At 44.6% G+C, this 25759-nt stretch overlaps 3 protein-coding genes across 3 annotated transcripts in view; 1 reads left to right on the top strand and 2 right to left on the bottom strand.

The window, feature by feature from the left end:
- Positions 1-4164: 4164 nt before the first annotated feature.
- Positions 4165-16487, bottom strand: LOC130379093 (adipose-secreted signaling protein homolog). The gene is made up of 6 exons (XM_056585692.1): positions 16397-16487; positions 14612-14689; positions 13966-14105; positions 13540-13681; positions 9356-9481; positions 4165-4366 (listed from the first exon to the last, which is right to left on the bottom strand). The coding sequence occupies exons 2-6, from the start codon at positions 14628-14630 to the stop codon at positions 4266-4268; spliced, it is 528 nt and encodes a 175-aa protein (XP_056441667.1). The 5' UTR covers positions 14631-14689; positions 16397-16487; the 3' UTR covers positions 4165-4265.
- A 106-nt stretch (positions 16488-16593) lies between these two features.
- pold4 (DNA polymerase delta 4, accessory subunit) overlaps positions 16594-25759 on the top strand; it is a 56105-nt gene continuing 46939 nt past the window's right edge. Inside the window, exon 1 of the mRNA XM_056585210.1 lies at positions 16594-16598. The gene's annotated coding sequence lies outside the window, so the exon portion shown is untranslated. The remainder of the gene's footprint in view (positions 16599-25759) is intronic.
- On the bottom strand, positions 17351-25332 carry LOC130378438 (dual specificity testis-specific protein kinase 1-like). The gene is made up of 8 exons (XM_056585206.1): positions 25287-25332; positions 24532-24678; positions 23269-23351; positions 22336-22426; positions 21872-21955; positions 20951-21037; positions 20466-20562; positions 17351-19393 (listed from the first exon to the last, which is right to left on the bottom strand). The coding sequence occupies exons 2-8, from the start codon at positions 24562-24564 to the stop codon at positions 18183-18185; spliced, it is 1686 nt and encodes a 561-aa protein (XP_056441181.1). The 5' UTR covers positions 24565-24678; positions 25287-25332; the 3' UTR covers positions 17351-18182.

Here is a 25759-nt window from a genome sequence, read left to right as displayed (position 1 = left end):
ACATTATGTAGGGTATGTTCATTTCTTAAAAGAAAAAAAGTAGCTTTTCATTTTTCATTGTATGGATGGTTTAAAAATAAAGCTGCATTCGCAAAAAAGCAGAACTTGAATCATTCATCCGGTGACAAAACTCATCGGTAGCAGGGTATAACCATTCACATAGTATAGTAACCAGTTTTATAATTTGTGTGTAAATACCAAGGAAGGAACCAGATGTCCAAGTTATTCTGACACTTAAGCACTTTTCCATTGGCGAGATAACCAATGATGACCGAATAGACCTGGGCCTCGTTTCCCGATAAAGATGGATCTTCGCACGTACGATCATTCTCACGATGGATCTTGCAAACCATCGTGAACTTCTTTGGAGCGTTTTCCGAAACTCCACTTAACATGAACGCGCGTTCACTGCACTCACGACATTCGTAGGATCGTAACTGTCACCTGAAACGGTGCTGAAACGGGCTATGTAGGAGGGGGAGACAGGAATGTCGCAGGAAAATGGGGTTAAAATAAGCGTTAAAATATCTCCCCATCAAGGCCAACAGCAGAATAGCCTATGAAAAGAATAGACTGCAATAATATGAATGCTAAAGATATTAAAACACAATTGATTAGACCTAGGCCGACATATGCTATATCAGTCCTAATCCTAAACGCAGTGTGCATCCATTTTTTCACGACACTTCCCCCACTGAAATAATTCCATATTACAAAAATCCAAAATAGCTTATGTGACAACTACATTTCTCTCAATGTGCTGATTTCTGAAGCATGCTTTGCGCAGCAAAGAGAGCTGGCTTTATTTGATTCTGCATAAGGTTTCATTGATTGGTGCGCATTCTCTAGTCTAGAATATTTGTAGACATTAAAAATGCAATGTTCCATTCATTCATTATCATTCAAACGCAGAGGCTAGGCATTGACACACGGCTATTGCTGACCTTATTAGGAGAGCTTGGTCTAGATCCTTCCCATATTGTTGGGCAGGATGAAGCAGGCTATAGGTCTTTTTAAACTGCCGAGCCTGTTCGGTCGCTGCTTGGCACGCCCGGTGATTTCACCTTATCTCAAGTTTCCTGTGTATAACCGAGGGGGTCACCCCCTGGTCGTCACGGCACGGGCTTTCTTGGTTCACTGGGGAAGGCTGGGCTGCGCACGGAGTCTCTGACCTCTTTAGAATAATTTGCATTATTGCATACTCCCGAATGTTTTAATTTTTTTATAAATGAAGACACCCGCATGCAATAATGAGTTCATGTCTGAGTGTAGACTACAAACACAATCGATTAACTATGGTCAGGGATGTTCGTTACTGTCTAGACAGGGTCCAATAAATAGTGAACTTCATCACAGCCTCACCGAAGCGCCTACAGTGCTTAATGCAAACAATCGCAACCAAAACCGCCTGCAGAAATTCTCAGCATGATGCATTTCTACAGTAGCGACTTCTGTCATCAATATGAGGACATTTTAACCATGATGGTTGAATTAAAATCAGAGGGAGACAGCAAGTGCGGCTTGAAACCGACCTCCCACACAAGACCAATGGAATCATTTGATTTTATTATATGCCTTGTGACGTGGCGTTTGATCGGTGATGTATTTGATTTGATTGATGTATTTTTAAATGCAGCAATAAATTATGTTGTTGTTGACCTCTAACATGTCTCTATCTTTGCGGTATCTTTGTGGTATGTGCTTTAATAAAACGCATCCAAAACACGGAATGTCCGCTTGTGCCACTTAAGCTATAGTAGGCTAACGATGCTCGTAGCATCCTACGAGTACCCCTGGAGTCCTCGTTAGCTACGAGCATTTTCACGACGTTCGTTACCAACGATGCTTTCGGGAAACGGTGTGAAAACTATACGATGCTCGTAGGACGCACTTCACGATCCACTTACGATGCTTCCGGGAAACGGGGCCCAGAGCAATTTTTTTTCGCATGTACAGTGACCCACCGACTGGCTTGACTTTGCGGGCTTCTCATTTTCTAATTCTTAACTTCTAATAATCTATTTTTTTAAAGGGGACATATTATACCACCAGGTGGGAGTGTGATTAGCCCTTACAAGCCGTTTCGAAAATAATCACACTCACACCTGGTGGTATAATATGTCCCCTTTAAACTATTTTCTGGTACTTTCTGGTGTTCTCCCTCTCCAAAGCCCATCCAAGCATGCTTTAATGTTCTTAGAGGTTGAAAGTGTCGTGTTGTCGTGGAGTTTGGCTGTGACTGACCAGAAAGAACCACGCCCACTGGAAAAACCTGACAATGGGATCTCTCCAATCTCTGAACCAAGGTCCCTCTAACCTTCTGATTAGTGTCTACCCACAATAATGTATCTCACATTTCAAACAATAAAAATCTTGCACATTGTAGCATACTATGGCAAATATTAAAATCTAAAAAGTATCAATAGAATTCAAAGAAGTAATTAACAAGTGATAAAGAAGTAAGAATAATTGTTGTTGGCTCTCATAAAACTCAACACAACCTGCTTGGTGACTTGTCCTCCTTGGACGGGTGGAAGGTGTGGTTGGAACATTTTACATATAACAGTATAACAGTTACATATACATATAACAGTTTACGTGTTTGTGTGTGTGTGCGTGCGTGTGTGTGTGTGTGTGTGTGTGTGTGTGTGTGTGTGTGTGTGTGTGTCTGTGTGTCTGTGAATTTGTAAGATAATAAGATATGAGGCATTGTATGCATGTGATATAAATATATTTTCTTATATATTCCAGCCTTACATTTAACACTATTCTGTTATGAGCAAAGAGGAAAAGCCTTCTGGGTCCGGCAACTGTTACAACCGGTTACCGGTAATACTCAGATCAGAAATTGACAGTTAATCCTTCATTGTCTTATTAAGAATTTGAGTCATTGCACTCTGTATTGATCCATACATCCATGTTGGGGGCCACTTTGCCAGTGCAGGTTCAGGTTGTTGGCGCTGGTCAGCTAGTTTTACCTCCAACATTATCATTGAGTAACGGACCAACCAATCCTTATTGAGTTCTGCTTCCTGAAGCCCGGCACACATCGGGTGTCATACTTACATCTCCTCCTATTTAGGTCTCACATATATGACCAAATTATGATTACAATTAATAGTTAAAACTGGAATTACACAAAATTATAAAAACAATCAGAGAAATGGCCCATCAGAATATAGTGCTAATAGGCTCTGTTTTATGAAAACAAAAATAAAACTGCAGATTGACCTTAACATAAAGGCTAATGAGCTTCAAACCAGGCTGACTGGGTGTCCTTTACAAAAGAATGATAATATCAGTTTGAGTCTTTTGGAAGGTGCATATGTTGATGATGTGGTCGCCCAGCAATTAATCAACTGGTCATTTTTACATAGTGACATGTCTTCAGTATGCAAATGTCAACGTGTGTTCATGCATGAGTGCATGTATGTGTGTACACACATACATATGTACGTGAATAACTTGTTCATTTGTGTTTAACATGTAGAGGTTCTCATTAGTTTTTGCAATTCAATCTTTCAAGTATACGCCAAATTGTTTGTATGTATTTTGTATATACATACATACAGTATACACATATACACACACATATATATATATATATATTAGTGCTGTCAAGCGATTAACATATTTAATTGCGATTAATCACATTAATGCCATAGTTAACTCATGATTAATCGCGAGCAATTGCGATTAATCGCAATTATTTTTTCTATGCTAAATATCCCTTGATTTCTTTGTCCCATTAATTTTTCTCATTTTAATGCTCTTATCAACATGGAGAAGTGCATCGGCTTGCCTTGTGCAAATGTTTTTTTATTGATAACAACATTGGCATATACTGATCAAAACAGGACGATACAAATAAAAAGCCTATAGTGCAATTAAGCGATGAACATACAAAGATACTGCCTTGAACATAGCAGTCAGGCTACTGCTTCTTTGTTTTGAGCCCAAAAAAACAAAAAATATATATATATAATTTTCCAAAAAAAATAAAAGAATTGCGTTAATCGCGCGATAAAATATTAACGCAGTTAAAATTGGTTTGCGTTAACGCCGTTAATAACGCGTTTAACTGACAGAACTAATCTATATATATATACATATTAACAGTTGATCTAGATTACAATATATTTAAAGATACAATTTCGAATATCATATTTAAGCAAGCATTTATGTAATGTTATGTTACGTGTGTGTGTGTGTGTGTGTGTGTGTGTGTGTGTGTGTGTGTGTGTGTTTGTGGCTGTGTTGTCGGGTCATTTCCTCTTGTGGCTGCTGCTGTGTTTCCCCTGGCTGTCCTTCTCCATCCCCAGACACTTCACCCCCTCCTGCAGCATGGGGGTCCCGTGGTGGGGGTCTACGAGGGCACAACAACGAGGAGATGAGGTACACACCAGGACGAAAGGACGGGAGGATTCTTCTCACTCATTTAAGTGTATGCAACTTGACTCGTTTTGTATGGTTGCTGTCTGTTGCTATTGAATGTGAGACATGAGATGTAAGTCATAATATAATCTCTGGGATGTGAGCGTTATTCTACTGTCTGATCACTGTAATTCAACAGCCCTTGAACACACACAAAATAAAAAGGCTGCAACTACAAGTGGAAAAATGCTGTGCAAATGGTTGATGTATTTAACCCGTTATAATGCAGAGTACTACTAACGTAAAGGTTAGTAGTACTCAATACAGCCACTGCTCGCTGCGTGGTCTTTAAAGGGGACCTATTATGCTTTTTCGACTTTTATGACCTATAAACGTTGATATAATGATTGATAGTCATGTTTAACCATACTTAAGTGTCTGATGTACATGCATTTCGACGTATTCCCTGCTGACAGTCTGGGGTGGCTGTGCAGAGCGCTAAACACTCGGGACAACGATTGCGATTCACTTGTTCATATTTCCGGGAAACATCTACGTAGACGTACTCCTGCCACGCCCCCATATGCCTGGTCAAATCTGCCCGTGCGCACGCTCCAAGGAAGGTAACCAATCACAACGGAGTTGGGGTGGCAGGAGGCAGGGACGCAGGAAGTGGGGTGCTCCGGGTGCTGCCGCACCCCCTCTAGTGGACAACAGACGCAACTACAACACTTGAACTCAGGCAATGCCGCGGGTTTTTTTTTTTTTTTTTTTTCGATTACATACAGCACCCCCCACACGACGCTGAAGTTGGCATCCGATTCGCAGCATCCGATTCAGCAGCTGGTCCACTTTAAATCGGTCCTGATTGAAAACCACTACACCTAGACTCTTCAAATCTGGACTAGATTATCACAGTGAGGCTATACATTATAATAAACATAGTTACAGATTTGTGAAACCTTTTTTCTATTTGTGAAAATGCAATACAGGATCATTGTAATGCTTTTTAGGGGTTCAGACTGCATTAGAACGGGTCCTGATTGAAAACCACTACACCTAGACTCTTCAAATCTAGACTAAATTATCACAGTGAGGCTATACATTATGTAAAACATAGTTTCAGATTTGTGAAACCTTTACCCTATTTGTGAAAATGCAATAAAGGCACATTTTAATGCCTTTTAGGGGTCCAGACCGCATTAGAACTGATCCTGATTAAAAACCACTACACCTAGACTCTTCAAATCTGGACTAAATTATCACAGTGAGGCTATACATTATGTAAAACATAGTTTCAGATTTGTGAAACCTTTAACCTATTTGTGAAAATGCAATGCGGTCTGGACCCCTAAAAAGCATTCAAATAAGCCTGTATTGCATTTTCACAAATAGGGTAAAGGTTTCACAAATCTGAAACTATGTTTTACATAATGTATAGCCTCACTCTGATAATGTAGTCCCGATTTGAAGAGTCTAGGTGTAGTGGTTTTCAATCAGGACCGATTTGAAGATTCTAAGTGGTTTTCAAGCCGAATCGGATGCTGCGAATCGGATGCCAACTTCAGCGTCGTACCCCCCACTTCATATGACTTCCTGCGTCCCTGGCAGGAGGGGGCGGAGAAGGATGAAGCGGAGCGTTGACAGAGAAGGCTGAAAGCGCCCAGATGAGAGGAAGAGTTTTCCGAAAATCTACATAGTTTTTTGTGTATGGTTAAACATGACTATCAAACATTATAACAACGTTTATAGGTCATAAAAGTCGAAAAGCATAATATGTCCCCTTTAAGAGAAGAAGTGAGCTGCATGATAGGCAGGTTTTATGTTTCAAAGGCGTGGAGCTGACGGGCTGTTTTCATAGCAACATTCTGGAGTTTTGCTGAAACCAGTTGCAGAGTATTTAGCCTTGATCAACATTGACTTTTAAGCAATAAAACAGCGTGAAACCCATTGAATTTGGGAAAGACCCAAATGGTCATGTACAGAGCACCCAGGTCCTGTTTTCATATGGGTGATATTTGCAGTTTGTCATTGGCTGTCGTGTCAGGTTCATGTGAAGTTCTCCAGTGAGTGACTTTCACATGTCAACATCTGGAGGCAACTTTCTATCCGATGTACAATTATCCATTGAACAATTGGATCAAATGTACTTTAATGATATGCATAACAGGCTTTATCAATCTTTGTGAAAGCACGACATATACAATATTCCACACCGGCGATCAAATTTGACCAACAGCCGCGGGATCAGAGGTGACTTGGCTGGGAGAGCTAGCCTGGCAACGCTAGCTCTAGCTCAGCTACTGGTGGAATCTACAGCACTCAATGGCAGTAAGTTGGTGATGGGTTTGGATGTCCTACCCCTCGTTTTGGGCTTTATGCTTAAAGAAAAAAGGAAAATCCAATGAATCAGTGCCTGACGGATCGGACATCTGCCATTTCTTGGCTCCCCGCCACCAGATCCATCGCAAATCTCTCTTTATGAGGTCAGAGGTCATGCCCCGGCAGCTGTAAGGAGATTGCGGCTACGCCCCAAGCCTACAAAGTCAACATTTATTCTGTATTCACAAGGTTGCTGGCCTTGCAGAAATGTGTGTCCTCTCATTAGATAAAAAAATTCCCACCAAAGTAACATTGCTAAATTGTAATATGTAGTTCATCTCAGATCGATGGGAATGAAACTAATATCTGATACTGATTGGTGATGTTACAGCGATCCAGGGGTGGACTGGGACAGAAAGTCAGCCCTGGCATTTTCTGTCCAGACCAGCCCACTACATTATCAGCACTAGGGGTGGGACGAGATGAACGGGAAGAAGCCTGTATGTACTTGATTAAAACAATTTAATCAAGTACATCCATCCAATAATAGTACAACACTGTAAATAGCAGTTGTCGCTTTTTACTGTTTTTGTTTTTCAAGTTTGTGTCTCTGGTGCTGCTGACAAAATAGATGTGAAACCCGAACAGGAAGTTAACGGACCTCCTGTGGTCGCTGCATCTCCATCACCCATATCTACAGATCTATAAAACCCTTGTTAAATATCACACTTGATCCAACGCTAAATTCTCTCTTGCAGTTTTTAGTCTGTGACTGTGAAAATCTTTTGGGGTAATTAGTTAAAACCAGACTCGGACAATAATAACAAAATATCTCGACAAATAATCTAAATAGAAACATATTACAGACAGTAGCAGCATTAGAGCTGAAACTCATTTGTTTTAACGGTGACTCAGTCATTATGAAACCATAAATAGAGAATTGAAAAAATGTATTATCTATAGCTGTATGAAAGTCTAAGACATGAATTACAGGTTTAAATATATATGCATTCTCATATACGTGTATGTGCACATGTATGTTTACATGTGCACAAACACGCATGAGAATGCATATCTATTCAGACCTGTAATTCATGTCTTAGACTTTTCAAACGGCTATAGGTAAAAAAAATTGTATTCTCTATTTATGGTTACAAAAACGTACTTCCTCGTCCGCAGCCAGCCAGCTACACTCCTCACCAAATTCATGACTTGCAAAAAAACTGCAAACAGAACTTGTACTCAGTATCTGTGTACTGACAAGTATATGTAGCCAATAGCCATGTAGCCTTTTTTGATGTAGTGACACTTGGTGACAAATTTATCTGTCATGAAGGATGACTTAAGTCTCCAAAGAGCCCCAAGGCCTACCTGCATAACTGTTAATTGAACTTAAAAGATATGCAGATGTTTGAAATTAACATCAATATGAAAATGGCTACTTTGAATCACATTAGGCTGGAAAAACGGGACATATGCCCAATCTGGCAACACAAACCGAAACTAGACATAGACCTACTCGCGCTCACACATGTGTTCGCTGTTGACTCGTGGTTGCTATGACTACAGCCAGAGCTACAGCACAAAACAGCCAATTACAAATGTCCGACGTACAGCCAATCGCAATGTACGCCCATTCAATCGTACAGCCAAACACAATATTGTGTAACGTAATCAGCAGACGACGGACCCCGAGCCGATCTGGAAGCCGAGCCGATATGGTACTTACACCGGCACCAAATAGGTCTGTCAATTTTGAACATTTAACTTCCATCGCCAGAGGCTTATGTCGCCGTTTTTCAGCACCACCCGGGCGTTTTCAGCTCCGTACCGGCTCCCGCGACTCCGGCCCATGCCATGAGGTCCCGCCCACCCTGGTTTGTGTTGTGATTGACAGCACTGCCAGGACTCCCTGAGCCAGTCAGCCCATGATTGATTGACAATGACAAACATAGACCAATAATATGCGTCGATGCTGGCAACACACTGCTAACCCTCTGTAGCCCATTGGCCGGCCCAATTGGAGGGAATTTAGAGAGAGAGGAAAAAAGAAAACATAGCGGACCGGACCGGCCCACATTGGGTCAACGGCCCACCGGGACGATGCCCGGTATGCCAGATGGCCAGTCCACCCCTGCAGCGATCTGAAGATACACTCTCTTATAAAACCCCATTATAACTACTGCAGCAATGTCTCTGTGTGACATACTAGCGTCTGCATAAAGCTAATTTAGCCGCTGTAAAGTGAAGTTCTGTGGAAACCGGTGAATTAGGACCTTGGGTGCATTGAGTGTCAAAGTGTAGGCTGTGTTATTCCTGTAAGCTAAGTAGACAATGGAAAACTAAAGGAGACATCCTATGGAAGTCGCGTCGTTTTGGAATCAAGTTGAATAAGTCACTGGTGACGTTGTTTTTTTATATTATATATGTTATATGTATAGTATAATTATTTTCCCTTTTAACAAAAGGCTACTATAATATAGATCATAGGCCTAATTAGCATGCAGCGCTATATTAACAATCCAAACAAGAATACAATTATGCACACTTGTGCTGAGTCACTCTGAGGGACTCATGTCATAGATGCATCGTTTGTGTAGGCAGCAATAAGGAAAAGTTAACCGAAGTGTACCAGGAGCCCAAGTGAGGGTGTACCCACCCATGACCCGGGCCTGCAGGCGGACCTTCACACACATGTCTTTCCTGCCTTTGGTCACCAGGGTGATGTCCTCCTGCAGAACGCCCTCCTGCCGGGTCCGGTACTCACACGTCACCTTGATGCCCCCTGCAGAGAGAGACCAAGAGACAGAGGTTAGACTAATGACCACGGACGGACACCAGTCCAGTCATCATATGTGTGGATTGAAAATATATGGTTTTGAGGCACATTGCATTGAACGATAGTTGGATTTTCACTAAATGGACATCACTGCCTTCACAAGGAAAATCCAAGTTATTTATTATTAACTCCAGACAGACAGGCAGACAGTGTGTGTGTGTGTGTGTGTGTGTGTGTGTGTGTGTGTGTGTGTGTGTGTGTGTGTGTGTGTGTGTGTGGTGTGTGTGTGTGTGTGTGTGTGTGTGTGTGTGTGTGTGTGTTTCTGTGCGCGTGCGTGCAAGACTGTGGGTGTAATCAGAGCTGTCCTATAGATTTTTGAAGCCTCCCTTGTCAGCTCGGGCTCATGATATCAGTACTGATCTGTCCTTTGTGCTTGGACTGATTCCATTAAGTCCTTCCCATCATTCTTCTGAGGCAACAACCTTGGTCATGGTTTCTTGTATGTATATATTGCTATTGATATTCAAACAATTATAAGATTTGTTTGTGAGATTGAGATGCAATGCAAATGAGAAGGATTACATTTACTTCCATGTACATTTATGAATTATAATTACACAGTAAATGTTCCTCCCATGAATTTACAACAAAAAAATTTTTTGCTAATAATTTAACATCATATAATCTCACTAGAAGGAGGAGAAGTCATTTTTTCACCTGATTTTGTTTTTACCACAGCAACAACTGTTACTGTGGTGCAGCCTTTCTGAATTTGAAGCCATTAAGCTCCTGCCCTCTGGATTCAGTAGCATCAGGGCTATCAGCGTTTGGCTGTTTGTAGCATGGGGCTACTGGCTTTGGGTCCAAATGTTTTGGTGTTCTTAGCCTTTTGGCTAGTAACGTTGAAGTTAGTAATTCAGTGTTCGTAACTTTGGAGCTAGTAGTTTTAGTCTGAGTAACTTTTGATCTAGTAGATTTAGTGCTAGTAACTTTTATGCTATTTAGATAAGATAACAACTTTATTAATCCCCTTGAGGAGAAATTCCTTAATAGCTTCAGTGTTATTATTGGAGCTAGTAGTTTTAGTCCTAGTTAATTTGGGGTGTTGCGTTTTTTCTGAAGAAAGTAGTCCAATCGGTCGCTTTATTTGTCTCACTTTATTTGTTAAAGTAGGCCTATTTCGGTATGGTAACTATGAAGCAAGAGGGAGGGAATTGTATCTAACGCGTATGAGAATAATATCGTACTCTACTTCGAGTCCCGGGCTTAGGCCCGGGCCTCTCGGCGGGGCTACCTATTCGTTCTGGCCTAAATCTGGACTCTGAGCTGGTTTCTATCAAGTGGGCGTGGCCTGTGTGCAGTGGGCATGGCCGGTGTGACGTAATGGCTCCGCCATCCTCACCTGTCTAAAGTTGCTGCCATCTGTGGCTGGAGTAGTTATTGCAGCTTATGTGTTCGAAGGGCTTCCTAGTGGTTATGTGGGGGCAGCTTATGTGTTTAAAATACGTAACAGGAGCTAGGGGTGCAACGGATCACAAAACTCACGGTTCGGAACGTGTCATGGTTTTTGAGTCATGGGTCGGATCATTTTCGGATTGACAACAACAAAAAAGATAAAAAGACAATAAAGTTTTATCTTGGTTGTTGAACAGAACGATCAGTGTCAGAGTGTTGGCCAACATAATACATAACGATAGCATGAACAATTTGCAGCAATCGTACATTTATGAATCTGCTCAAGTACGTCACTTGTGTAAGGAATTACAGGGAAATGGATTCAGAGATTGAGACGGTATGCTGTTGCTCGTCCCCCAGGAATGTTGTCATAGGCAGATGCTGTGTCTGGAAGATTAGGGACACATTTACAGTATGTTTACATGTAAATGCTTGCAAATAAACATTGTAAATAAATATTATTGTATATGGTTTTAAAATGTTTCATTTTCTTAAATAACAGATGATTGTACCACCTTTCCTTCATTTGTTCAATAATACACACTTTGGTTAGAATAATATTTATTTTGGATATTGAAAGAAATGCGAGTGACAGTTCTTCATGGTTTGTTTTTTGCCTTATGGCTATTGTGTAACATCTTCTTGAGGGTTTTCTGGATTTCCTCGTGACACTTGTACCCGCACAAGTTCGGATGTAGGTGGTGGCTGTACCAGGGCAGGCAGGCCGATCTGTCTTGGGTCATCAAGCCTCCTCATAACAATGCTGTTTGCCAACGCTTGTAACTAAGAAAAAATACGAAGCAATCTTTTTACAAACATGTTTACAAGCGGGGAACTACACTAAAGGTTAAACATGGCTAAAGCTATAATGGAGGTTCACGTATCGTAACAGTTCTGTTACAGACGAATATGTGCTAACTAGCAGCTCTCGTGCAGGGAACTGCATTATATGGCCAGCCGGACATATCACATGATATAGGCTATACACTCATCGATAAATCGGAGGCATTCGAATAGCGGTCTAATGATCTAAATAAACAAGAACCTGGATTCTGGGATTTAGCCTGTATCTGGGGGACGAGACAGAGGAACAGCAAAACAACCATGGAAACAAAGGTTTGGTAGCGAGTAAGCAAGCTAGAAATATACAGGGCTCACAACAAAGCGGTCGAGCAAACACATTTTTACAGAGACTATCAACATCAAGAAGCCACAATACAAAAAAGAAGTTCACCCAAGGTTACTTACAATTTCAAGAGCAACACGGCCATGGCAAGTCGTCATCCGATTTGCAGTCTTCTTGTTCTTTCAGTTCACTCTATTCCTGAGAAGCTCGCCCAACGCTTACTCGTGTCTGGCCTCTCTGTCGGTCAGTCTCCCTTTTCTCTTCTTCTGTTTCTCCGACATTGGGTTTCTCTGTCTCATTTTAGTCGGCTGATCCATGATGAATGCAACAATCCCTTCGCTACTTGTGTTACATCGTGCCGGTTCCGTGTTTGTGGGTCTGTATGCCGTAAAGCAATTCGGTGCTTCGCTAGACCCCAGACTCCCGCGAGAGTGGGCTGCGGGTCGCCGGCAGAGACTTGCATATTCCCTTTTTCCACCAAGATGCGCTAGGGGGGAGTCGAAACAGCGACCAATCGACCCATAAAGGGTTATAGAACCATCACAATGACTCTTAAGCCGTTATATTAAAATAAATTAAGCCACAAAAGTTGCATAGTTCCCCTTTAAATTACGGATGTCTGCTTTGCCTGGGGAGAGTTTAGAGTCTACGCTCTCCCCAGGCAAAGCAGACATCCTTATCTAGGTAGTTTGATACCTCAAGTATCGTAGCGAAATATAGTTTCTGTTGTGTTTTATTTGGCATTTTGTTTGAAGACTCATTGCTCGGTGACCGGAAACAGAAAGGGGGGTTGTAGTCTTTTCGCTCGGTTCTAGCCCTACTGTTGATACGGAGAACCGAGCGAAAAGACTACAACCAAACATAAACAGCCCATTTCCGCTTCAGGTTTGGTTTCCGTGTCAATGGGATTTACATAAATGACAAATAAAACACGACAGAAACTGTATTTCGCTACGATACTTGATAAGGAACATAGACAAACACCACTAACCACTCGGGGAGTTGCACATTTCTGAAAACGAACGTTTAGTGTTGTTTCAAGGACAGTTTTGTCAATGCCCTAAGTCAGCCATTCTGAAGCAGGCAGGGGCGATTCGATATGAGCAAAATACCCGAGACAGGACCAATAGTCAACATTTCGGTGTGTCAACCACTATATTTCGTCCTAGACAAACCAGAAAGGGGGCTCAATGTGCTAAATACTGGAATTGTCCTTTAAACATACACCGATAACGTGAACGCACAACTTTTATTTATTTTTTGTCAGCCGATCCGCGGATCACTTGCGTCCCGAACCGTGAGGGTTGACCCGTACGGTTGACCCTTTGCACCACTATTTGGAGCTAATAGCTTCAGTGGTAGTAACTTTAGAGCTAATAGCTTCAGTGTTAGTAACTTTAGAGCTAATGGGTCAGTATTACTAACGTTAGATGTTGCGTATTGGATGGGATGGGGTCACAGTTCAGACAGGGTCTGGACCTACCTTCCAGTGTGCTGGTGATGCAGTGGACTCTGAGGCTGCTATGTGCGGCAGGATGCAGCGAGCAGAGCTCCTTGCCCACGGTCTGCACGTCCGGCACGGTGAAGACCACCTCATAGCGGTGGTGACTCCTCAGGAACCCGGCCTGGGCAGGGGGGTAACATTCAGTCAAGAGTAAGACTACAAAATAAATGGAGAAACATGTCTTTATAAACAAAAGGAGTTGTTGTTACAAAGTTAATGTCAAAGCAGAAGAAAATGTCCAACTTACAGACGTGTGTGTGTGTGTGTGTGTGTGTGTGTGTGTGTGTGTGTGTGTGTGTGTGTGTGTGTGTGTGTGTGTGTGTGTGTGTGTGTGTGTTTTTTGTGTGTGAGTGTGTATGTGTTTGTGTTTTGTGTGTGAATACACTAGGATGAACATGGACACACCTTGACCAGGAAGCTGCCGTCCTTCTCTGGGATGGCCGTGATGGTTGCCGGGGAGGTCTGGTCGTCACGGCGTGTAGGAGAGCCTGGGGGCTCGTTGTCGTCGGGGAAACGCACCCCACCCCCTTTACTGGAGGTGGACCCTTGTGACCGGTAGGACAGGGGAACACACCACAACTAAGGCTAAACATGGCCGTACCATTCAAAGGTGCTTTCGCAGAGACTCCAGGGTTGTAAAGAGAGAGCGGAAAAGATTGTCAAACTAAACAAAAACATCCCCTCCCTTAGTTCCTCCGCCATTTGGAGGGTGCCTTTACTGTCAATCAGGGAGGAGATGCACAGAAAAGAGCTGGGAGCTATTAGCTCATAAATCATCACCTTCAATCCTAAATTCAAACATCTGGGTCTCGTGTCTGAAGTAGTTCTTTTGACACATATGTTGTCAAACATGCAGGATGGCAAGAAAACTTCTAAACGCTGTCTCTCCCCATGGCTCCGATCACAACCTATAAGTTGAATTCTTTCAAACGTGTGTGAAAACAAACACATACACACGCACACACACGCACCCACACAAGTCCATGGAAACACATACACACGGACACACACACACATATATCCTCAGAGAGACAGACGGATGGGAACCAACCTTTTCTGCCTGTTGCCATGGCGCTCTGGTTATGAATCAGGAAGTGTTGGATCCGTAGCGAGTGAAGTCATCACATCACTGTCATGTTAGGAGAGAGGGAGGGAGAGGGAGACAGAGAGAGAGAGAGAAAGAGCGTCAAACGTCAAATTGATTTATTGGAATTTCATATTTTGTTCAATCCAAATGTCTTCCAGCACAAAGCACTAAAAGCACTAAAATACCAGGGCACCAACCCAGAAGAAAGTCCCGCCCCCAGCAAAACCCTGGCCAAAACGAGGTATCTCCAAGCACACCCAGAACCCGATCCAAAAGGGACAGTTATTGGCCCTGAGCCATCAGGACACACCAGCAGAGAGTAAAGCACCGCATCTGCCCTCACACCCAGGGAGTCGCAGAGCAGATCCGGGCTCAGTGGACCAGCCCTAAAGACCGGTCCACAGACAGACCAACCATAGACAGACAGAGAGAACGGTCCAAAGACAGACCGGTCGACAGACCAGTACACAGACAGAAAGGCCGGTCCACATTAGACCGGCCCACAGACAGACCGGGCCACAGACCGGGCCTACTGTTCACATTGTGTTTTACTCTGCAACTAATTCTCTAGTTCTTTGTACCAACTGTTACTGATGTTTACTGCCTTTTCTCTTTCAACATTACTTGTTTCATTGTGTTACTTATGTCCTTGCTATTGTTTTGCTTTGGCAATATCAAGGAATGCCTTTTTCATGCCAATAACTTACATTTAATTGAATTGAATCTCTGTCTGTCTGTCTGTCTGTCTGTCTGTCTGTCTGTCTGTCTGTCTGTCTGTCTCTCTGTCTCTCTGTCTCTCTCTCTCTCTCTCTCTCTCTCTCTCTCTCTCTCTCTCTCTCTCTCGTCTCTCTGACCTTGAGGTTTTTTTTGCTCTGAAGGTAAATACAACATAGCAAAGTTGTAATGATGACACATCATGTCAGCCTGTTTTCTCTGCTGCCTCTATTGCCCTTTACAACTCCTTATTTATACTATTTTTTTTTTTTTTTTGCATTGTCTCAGAGTTATGACAGAAGACCTAACATGTAGGGCAGCATAATTTACATTCCTTTGTTGTGCAAGCAGTGAAATGTGTGGACTGTACACGCTGTACACATTAGCCAAACTACATCCCATAATAACTGGATCTATTGTGATGACGGGCTGTCCCGTCACCTCTATGTTCCCACAAGCATCAGTCCCCTCAAATGCCACATCTGTAAAACAGTGACCTCTAGGGATTAAATTGCAGTCCCATCTTTTTGTCTGAAGCCAGGATCCCCATTTGGAACCTAATTACCATTTTTGGGTGACGATTTTCTAGAAATAATCGATATCATCCCTTTCAGCTATCAATTTAACACTGTAGACTATTTTAATGGTTGTTGCTAAAGGGGAACCATCTCCCCTGTGGAGGCGCCTGCGTGTTGTCCCGTCCAATGTCCTGGGGTGTTCAGACGAAGGATGAACACGGACGTGTTGAGTCCAAAACATGACATTATTTTACGTTGTAGATCCCAAAATACTAAAGAAGTCCTCATCCCTACCAGCGTCCTCAGAGGATGACCTACCGTCTCCGGTCCCTCCATCGACTATGGACACATTCCGTTTGTCTCAATAGGGAGCTGATGTGAAACGTCGGTATATTGGACAACAGGGACTCCGATGCAGGCCCATCAATTCACAATCCTGCGGCAAAGCGATCGGTTCACCTGCGATACAGACTGACCTAGACCGTAAAGAGATAGAGAGAGACCGGATCCCACTTACCGCCTCGGAGTAGGGATCAGCCAGAAGGATCTGGTGGAACTTCTGGCGGTGGGCGATCCCCCTATGCATAGACATCAAGACTGGTCCTTAAACACGTCGGGTGTGTGTCAGAGAGAGCGAGAGAGCGAGAGCGAGAGAGAGAGAGAGAGAGAGAGAGAGAGAGAGAGAGAGAGAGAGAGAGAGAGAGAGAGAGAGAGAGATCTAATCGGCAGCCACACCCAGTTCACGAAAACCTTTTTCCTTTTATAATTAATGGATATTGACAACATATGGCAAAACAAAAATACTTCTCATCGGTTGGCTCAATTTATAACATAAATGTTCTTCTTCTGATGATCAATCCAAGTCCCCCTGGTTTCAACTCTCTGGTGTCTTCCTTTTTCGAAAGCAACATTCACTTTATTTTAACATTATGGTCGCTGAATGCAGTTAGAAATGGAGGGAAGAGGATCGTGGGACATGGACAATGTTTCCATCGCAGGTTCAGCAGAACCAGCCAGACAGCAGCCTGTAGGTGTCATGGACGCGTCGAGAGGAACAGGAGACATGAGTCCCTGCCGCCTGTCATCGCTGCTCCTCGGGATAGACGCTCGCGCTGTCCGTGGTTCTGGACCCAGTCGACGACACGCAACTTACTGCGTGCAGAAACACTTCTATCATGATGAATCGCTGAATTAGTCAAGAGAGGATCAGCGTGCTGATGCTCTGACTAATTCAGCGATTCATCATGAATTAAGATTTTCAGATTTGTATCTTGTCCATACAACAATACTAAATTGCATTTTAGTTAGGATGATTTCTAAACAATGCTGATCCTATACCAAAGCGTATCAAACTACCTTTAAACCTAAAAGACGGGCTTTAATAACAACCGTATTAATAAAATGGTCTAGTTTGCCAGTATCACATCATAAAGTATATGGAAATACCGTTTGTGCTTCATATTTTCTAGCATAAGGAGTGGGGGAGCTTCATGTGACTAAAATAATAACGCACATACCAACGGGAACTGGAACACACAGGAAGGACATTATGGTTTAATGGTTATCTGCTGCACATCATCCCATGACGTTTCTGACTAACAAATGAACAACAGAAACGCACGCGCACATTAGACTACGGTTTTCCAACACCTCCATAAAAATGTATCCTTTAAAATTCCATTTGATTAACCCGCGCACACACACATGCGCGCGTACACACACACCTCAAATGAACATATTAAATAGTATTGAGACATTGATATTATTCGTTTTTCATCATCCAAGTCATATTCCAAACACAGTGTAAAAGAAGACATTCACCTTATAGAAAATCAGTTTGAGAAAATGTTGGCCTTTCCTTAGATAATCAAAAGTTAATATAGCAAAAATACTTTTACTGAAACTAACGTGCGCAAATGCACTGACAAATAGTTGTAAGCAATCAGTACAAATATAGACCAGCGCCGAATGGAGCACAGCGGTAAAACAGTTCAGCACAGCTGGACTCGGGTCGGGACAGGAGACACAGCCGTATACAAAGTGTTATTTGGTCCAGTACTAGTATATTGCTTAACACCATGAGGGGCGGCCTACGACCCAGCCTGTCTTCAGCTTGGATTGCAGCTCGTGTGTCCTTCGCTCGGTCTGTCCACTCTCCCCGTGGTCGTGGTCTCGTGTGAACATCTCTATGGAGTGGCTGGTTGCCGTCACACATTCAAAGCCCCTGTAGCAGCAGACTGTAGCCCCCCCCCCCCCCCCCCCCCCCCATGCAACTGTGAGTGTGGCGTGCTCAGGTCTGAGCCTCAGGCAGCGTCAGGCCCCGCCCCCGTGGCGCCCCCACCGCGGCCCCCAGTCCATTGGCCCCACGACCCATCAGGGTGCGGGGGGCGGAGCTTGCCGAGCATGAGGGTCCGGCCGGGGAGGCGGCGGTCCGCGCACCGTTGAGGTTGTGGCGAGGGGGGGGGCGGCGCAGCTGGGGCAGCAGGGAGCTGGTCCAGGGCCGGGCGGACGGCAGGGCCAGGCCCACCAGGCAGCAGCTGGGGCAGGACACGCCCGGGTCCTGCTCGGTGGGGGGGGCCCCAGTAGCCGCTCAGCCCCCACCCGGCCCCCAGCCCCCCCCACCGGACCTGCCGTCCCATCACGCACGCCGGCGACGGGCCGTTGTTGTTGTCCACGCGAGGCAGGGGGGGCAGAGAGGGCGGCCCGTTGGAGATGGGGAGGGGCCAGCCGTTGGCCTGCAGGGGGCAGTAGGAGGAGGAGGTGCGCAGGGGCCTGCTGGCTGTGGGGGCTCCGCCCTCAGCCTCGGGGGACTTGGTGCAGTCCATGGCCTCACTGAGACCCTCCGCCTCCCCGCCCTCTTCCGGCTCCTCCTGCTCTTCCGGCTCCTCCTGCTCCTCCGGTTCCTCCTCTAGGCGCTCCAGGGACAGCGTCTCCAGAGCAGAGTCCTCCGTCGACACTTGTGTGGCCCCTACGTCCTCCTCCCCTGCGGTCGGCCCCCGGTCCCGCTGCTCTTCCACCCCCAGAGCCTCCCCAGGGGAGGACCCGTCCGTGAGCCCGGCCTGGGGCGCCACCGGTGGAAGCTCTGTCCCTTCCTTCCACACGTCCTGGTGATTCCATCGCGAGCCGGCCGCCAGCCCGCCCAGGTCCGGGGTGGAGGGCAGGGACAGACACCTCCTGGGGGGGCCGCTCCTCCTGCGCCCCGCCCCGGGGTGGTGGGCGTGGGGCGACAGCGGCGAGGGCCGGAGGGGCGGGGCGGGCAGGGAGAAGCTGAGGGAGATGACCGACATGCTGGGCGTGTCCAGCAGCTTGCAGCGGCCGCCGTTGAGGTCCCGCCGGCTGGAGAAGGGGTTGACCCGCGCCGGGGTCCCGGGAGCTGCCGCAGGGGCGTGGCTGGGGGTCACGGTCGCCGCTGGCGAAGCATCCGACTGGCTCCGGGCCAAGCGTTGGGGCTGGCGGTCGGCCGGGTGAGAGGATGAGCCGCGCCGGTCAGGACTGGTCTCCACGACAACGGGGTCTGAGGACAGAGACCAGGGGAAGAGCAAAGGAAGAGAATAGCTATCGATGTCAAGGTACCTGCACATCAGCATCACCAAGACCCAACGATAAGCAGTTGGCCAACACCAATCTGACATGCGCACCAATGAGACACTTCAACAGCCCCCTGGTCGGGCCCAACGGCCCCATGTTGGTGGTGGTTGGTCTTTGCCGTTGTTTGGTGGGCCAGTGAGAGAGCGTTTTTTTGAGGAGGTCAAAGGACCCCTCTGGTTGTCAGCCATTAGACCATTAAAGGCTCAGTGTATTGTGTTACCGTGTGAGGCTCTGAGGGCCCCAAGTGGAGAAGGAGAAATGCTTATTCTCCTCGTTTTCAGCGAGCCGAAGCCATGCTTGGTTGGCTCTGTTCTATTCTCGGCCGCACTGACAGGGGGCATTATGGGCAGTGGGCATCAGAGCCCTAATGGATAGTGTAAACTGATTTTATGCTATTTAGCCTACAGCTGAAAGCACACACAGTGCAAATTCAGACACAACACAAACAATCAATAGAATCCTATCATTCAAACGGAGCAACACACAACCAGCTCTGAGGTGTTCTGCTTGCTTCATGTTGGGACTCGTAAGACGTTAACGTTTGTAATATTAAATGTCTGTCCCTACACTGCCTTATGCTTTCAGCTTTACACAAAAGTATTTTAATTCACAAGATGTAATCAATATTTGAATAGGAAATCTCAAAGATCTCCAAAGATTTTCCATAAATGACATGCCACCAGCAAAGGAGGCGTCACAGTGGAGATGGAGGCTTCGCTCCACTCATGTCAGCCCTTGCATTCGTGATATTATGAATGTTACACACTGGATTTTGGTGTCTTTCCATCCATGCGGTCAAACCACCAGCAGCGTAGGGAGTGGCACTTTCCCCACGGCCCAGCAGGGGGGGTTCTGCCAGAGAGGGGCTGGTGCAATCTCCCTCTTCAGCTCACTGGTATGCGTAGCGACGTACTGTTAGTTTCTACCATAGGTTCCCGAGAGGGCGAAACAGATCTTTGAGATTGACACTTTAAGCAAATGTATTAAATTGTCTATACCCAGAGTGATAGGATCATCGCTCTCCCCCCCTTCATCCTGCATCACCTCGAGCGTCAACACAACTTCGGAAAACGCAGGCCGCTGAACCGCACTCATCTGAGGAACACAAGGTGAACAGACAACGTCAATTGGCCTGTGTGTGAAGTGTCATTTGAGCTATGGAAGCAAATGTAACATATGCATTAAGACTGACACTGCATCGAGCATTGTTTATGCCTACTGTATGATCTCACAATCAAAAACAAATCAAGACTCATATAAAGGCAGCTGCCCTGACCAAGTCACACATCTCTAGTAAGACTCTAGTATGTAGATGATTATTTGTTTGAAAACGAATATGTCAAATATGTTTGGCACAGAATCTGCTGCATGTTCTTATTGAATATTCTTAAATTATTTCAAGCAGGAGAAATGGCAATGATACCATACCATTGCGTGGCCATAGCAAGTGTGTGCATGTTTGTGAGAGGGATATTCTACTTACATTGCAGCAGGTTACAGCCAGCATAAGGAAAGCTTGTGGACAGTCCCCGATCAAGTTCTCAAACGACTCTACATCAAGTCCAAAGTCCTACGCAGGCACACCAAAAAGCAGTAAATAGACAAAATGTTTTTTTCCATACACAACTTGTAATGTAAATGAACTTGTAAGCCCTTAACTTGTAAATATTCTATGAAAACAGTACTCTGAGTAATTAAAATCTCAGAGTATCTCTGAGGTAGTAGGGCTGTACGGTGTACAGACCATGTGTTTAAAAGCATTAGCTTCTGAACAGGATTCAAGTGTTCCCTCTAGCTCCAAGAAGTTCATTGAGCAGTGCTGGCAGTGAGCTTGGGTTAGCTATTAGCTAAACGATGCTTTGGTCTCAGTAACCGACAAACATCATCTTTGTTGTCAATGGATATCCTAGATAGAGTTTCCAGATGGAACAGTGTAAGAGAAAGCTTTCTTACTCATCCCAAGCTACAGGATTAGTCAAAAGATTGCAGAAGTAAAAGTGAAATGCTTTGTCTGTCTGCAAACAGTCACCTTCCCTCCAACTTTTGTGATTCATTTGAAAGTTAGGTTTCTGAGACTGGTTGTTGCATCTCAGTCCTTCCCAGCGATCACCCAGAGGGAACTGCACTACGTACCTGGGTTATTGATTCAGATTTCCAATTTTGCTATAAAGTCTGTCATAAAGCATTTATTGTACTTTGCTGAAAGTGGGAGAGGAGAAAGGTCCTTATGCAGCGTCTGATTACTGATCTCCGAAAGAAATAGATCCATACGAGATCATCGTAGAGAATAACATCACATAAAGTCCACATTACACATGATATCCAACACTGCACACAATCAAGGACAGGCTCATATTCTGAAAGATGCTCCTGTACACCAAACCAACAGGATAGGGATGCCTACCTCAGTTCTGGGTAGGAAGTCCGGATCAGCTTCAATCCTGGCTATGATCTCACAAAGGATGATCCCGTATGCAAACACATCCACCTAGGGCAGCAACATGAGGAGGTGAGTTACTCACTTCCTCTACCCCCCTCACTTTGTAATGCATTGGACCGTTGCTATGACGACCCCACTAGGGTCCACGGAGGCCCTCACAGACTTACCATCAAATTCTAACTAACTCTAAAACTCTATTTCCGTATATGAGATAATCCGGTTGACCTTTGACACAGAGGCTTCACCATAGGTCAAACTCAGGGCACAGGCAGTAGATTAACTAGTGAAGACAAGTCTACCTCCCCTGCCCTGGTCCATAAAAGCAGCAGACCCATACTTTCTGTCAAGAGCTACACCCTTTATTGTCCTATGAGGACGCCTCTAGAAAAAAAAATCGATGTTGTTTCTTTCTCAACTCTGCGTTGTACCTTCTCATTATAGAACTCTCCTCTGAGAACTTCTGGGGCCATCCAGTAGGGGGAGCCCACGGTGGCCAAAGGCTGCTTCTTCACTCCGTCACTAGGATTCAAATGGTGTAATTGTGATTATAATTTTCATCTGTGACTAAAACCAATTCTGCCTGATTAGTGTGTTTTGTCATCGTCAGGATATGAAAACATTTAGGTCATAGCAGTAAGATTCACTCATGTGGTCCATTCATATTCCCTCAATAAATATTCCCTCATTAGTTACCTGCCAACAAACCTGGTGCATACATTATTTAAACCATCTTATAGTGCACCACCACCTTAGTAGTGAACCAGACCAAATTTTTTGTTTTTCATTCTAAAAACCTAACCATTTTCATTTGTAAGGGAAAAACATTCTATAAATTGTCATTGGGAAAAATTGTGAATGTATACAAAAGGAGACACAGACGTCCATGAAGCCCCCAACTCTTATGAACCTTGGTGCATACATTGAGTTCTCTTGAACTGTGATTAACTACAGCTACTACTGAACCCTTCTCAGAGAGGCCGCCTCGAAGGACAACACAGTGTTGATCACACTTACTGTGGGCCTGCTCTTTGTGTGTACTAGCAGACTGAACCTAGTCCAGGTGCACCACGTAGACTATGGAGCAGGTGCCCTGGTTCATAGTCCAGGTGTCACACGTAGATTATGGACCAGGTGCCCTTGTTGATAGCCCAGGAGTCACACTTAAGACTATGGACCAGGTGACTGAACCTAGTCCAGGTGTCACACGTAGACTATGGACCAGGTGACCTGGTTCATACAAGCAGAAAACCTGTAATCAGGGTTAGGAGCCACATCTGTGTTCTGATCTCTGATAAAGGTTCCTGCCATAAGATCTGCATGTAGTGGTGTTGTGGACATGGGGCCTGCTCCACGGTACAGACCTGTAGTCTGGAATCTTCTCTGCCAGACCGAAGTCCCCCACCACGACGGTGAAGAGCCCGCTGTCGCAGCGCACCAGACAGTTCTGCCGGGAGTGACCGGAGCCACACGGGAGGGGAGGAAAGGCCCAAACATTTAAAGCAGCGCAAGTCTTTCATTTTCAACACCGCTGAATATAGGTCAACACACAGTAAGGAATCCTTATGTCATCACTGACCACAGCCCTAATGGAGCTTCTGAAGGAGATATACATAGTAGAATATTCTGTACTGTACATGATGGAATATTCAATATTGTAGATTGTTTAATATTCTATATTGTAGAATATTCTGTATTGTAGATTGTTGAATATTGTATTGTAAATTGTGGAATATTCTATATTTTTGTAGAACATTCTATTTTGTACTTTGTTGAACATTCGATATTGTATATTTTGGAACATTCTAGTATATTGTACATTGTGGAGTGAAACATTTTATATTGTAGATTGTTGAATATTCTATATTGTAAATTGTCGAACATTCTATATTCATACTTTGCAGTCACGTGACTACCATGGCTACCCGGAGGGCAACAAACGCCGACAAAATTCAGACGAACAGCGGCCAGTCAGGGGAATTGCAGCCTAGTAGGCCTACTACAATCAATAAACTATTTATACCATTAATGTTCAAATTAGATATCAAGAAAAGATAAACATACTCGGAACTTGTGATCCAAGAAGCTTGCTCTGGGTCACGAGCTTTGAGTACGTGCACCAAGGGGTCACGCGCGGGTAGCGGGAGTGCACTACGACCGTTTGATTGACGTACTTACTGGTCCAATGCCCACTCGGTGGTTTTTTGCGAGCCTGCCCGTCCACAGATATTGACTTTTTATTGTCATGTCGTTACTTCTAACTCCAGTGGCTGTAAGTGGGGTATGATAAGTATTTCAAGTTATTTTGCAAAAATGGCCAAAAAAGAGAATTCCATACCCGACCTTTAAGGTACGGCCACACTGAACGCGTTAAGCGACGTGCCCTCCCTAGGTTGCAACATTGTTGAGATACCATAGCCGAGACAGAGGTCGACTGACTCCTCTTGCCCATTTTCTCTAAGCGTTCGGAAGCTTCAAGCGGCGACTGGGCTTGGTTGGGCTGCGACTCTGAAATAAACTGCTTAGGATCGTTTAGTGACGCCTTCGCCAGTGCTTCCAGATTGGGCCAGATTTTTCGCCCAATCTGGCAACACTGGCTTCTTTCCAGTCCCAGTGTGATGCTCTACCTTGGAGGTTAGATCTCTGTGGAATATGCCCATGCTATGCAGGTACTGGAGGCCCCTAGAGATGTCCAGCGAAAGGCCCCTCCTCACACACCAGGACAGGTACACATCGCTGTCTAGCAACTGCTCCAGACTTCCCCCATTGATGTACTGAAATAAAGTGGCATACACATATATGAATATTAATACATTACATCACACACACACACACACACACACACACACACACACACACACACACAACACACACCACACAACACACACACACCACACACCACAACACACACACACACACACACACACACACACACACACACACACACACACACACAAATTGGACTGCAGCAGAGAGGTAAACATGATCAAATGTGTCCAAAACACAAATTAAGATTAATCTATAGATTTGAAATCAAAAGCCTTGAGGAAACAGTATTGGTCTTCTACTGTTCACATATTCTGCTTACACATCACACACACAGACAATAGAGCAACAAAGAGGCAGACAGTAAGACGCCCGCAACGCACATCAATCATTCATTGCCATTTGCAGGAGGGTATCTTGAATTGCTCCTGTCAGCGGTCTGACATATCTGTTGCTGTTCCCATGGTTACCACCTTAAGAAGTGTCCGTGGAATACCACCGGGACTAGTGGGGGGTGGAGGGGGGTAGACGGAGGAGCAGGAGAGGAGCGAGATAGAGAGGAACAGGTCCCTAATATGCTATGTAGGAGGAGTGTGGGGGGGGGCCTGACATTTACCTCCGTCAGCGCATGCAACTGGCCTTCATGGACACACACACCAATAAACCTGCACACACACATATAGATAAAATAAAGAACAAATAATGGGCACAATATTTTTTTTTAATTTTGAACAAATTAATAAAATATATATATATGTCCCTAGATCGGTTATGATTCTATGTCCTTTCTCTGTGGTGTGCAAAACTGTTCAAATTAAATATCATTGTTACACACACATGCAACATTTCATATTTTCTTCCCAATGGTGGATTGATTTTACAGTCTGAGATTACCAGGAGATAATCGGTTATAACTTATTTTTGCATACATTGTAAAAAGTTGTATGCAAAGTAGGATGCATAACATTTCCTTTGAATAAACTCCTCGGACTTGTAGAGGACAGTTTGAGTGTCTCTAGGTTTGAAAACGGACCTAACCGGAGGAGGTTAGGGGTGACCACAGAGTCGTTCATGAGTTTTGAACCAGGG

Source organism: Gadus chalcogrammus, chromosome 3, assembly GCF_026213295.1.
Source record: "Gadus chalcogrammus isolate NIFS_2021 chromosome 3, NIFS_Gcha_1.0, whole genome shotgun sequence".
In the NCBI taxonomy this organism is placed as follows: domain Eukaryota; kingdom Metazoa; phylum Chordata; class Actinopteri; order Gadiformes; family Gadidae; genus Gadus; species Gadus chalcogrammus.
The sequence above is the reverse complement of the archived record's forward strand: the minus strand, read 5'-3'. Positions and strand labels throughout refer to the sequence as shown.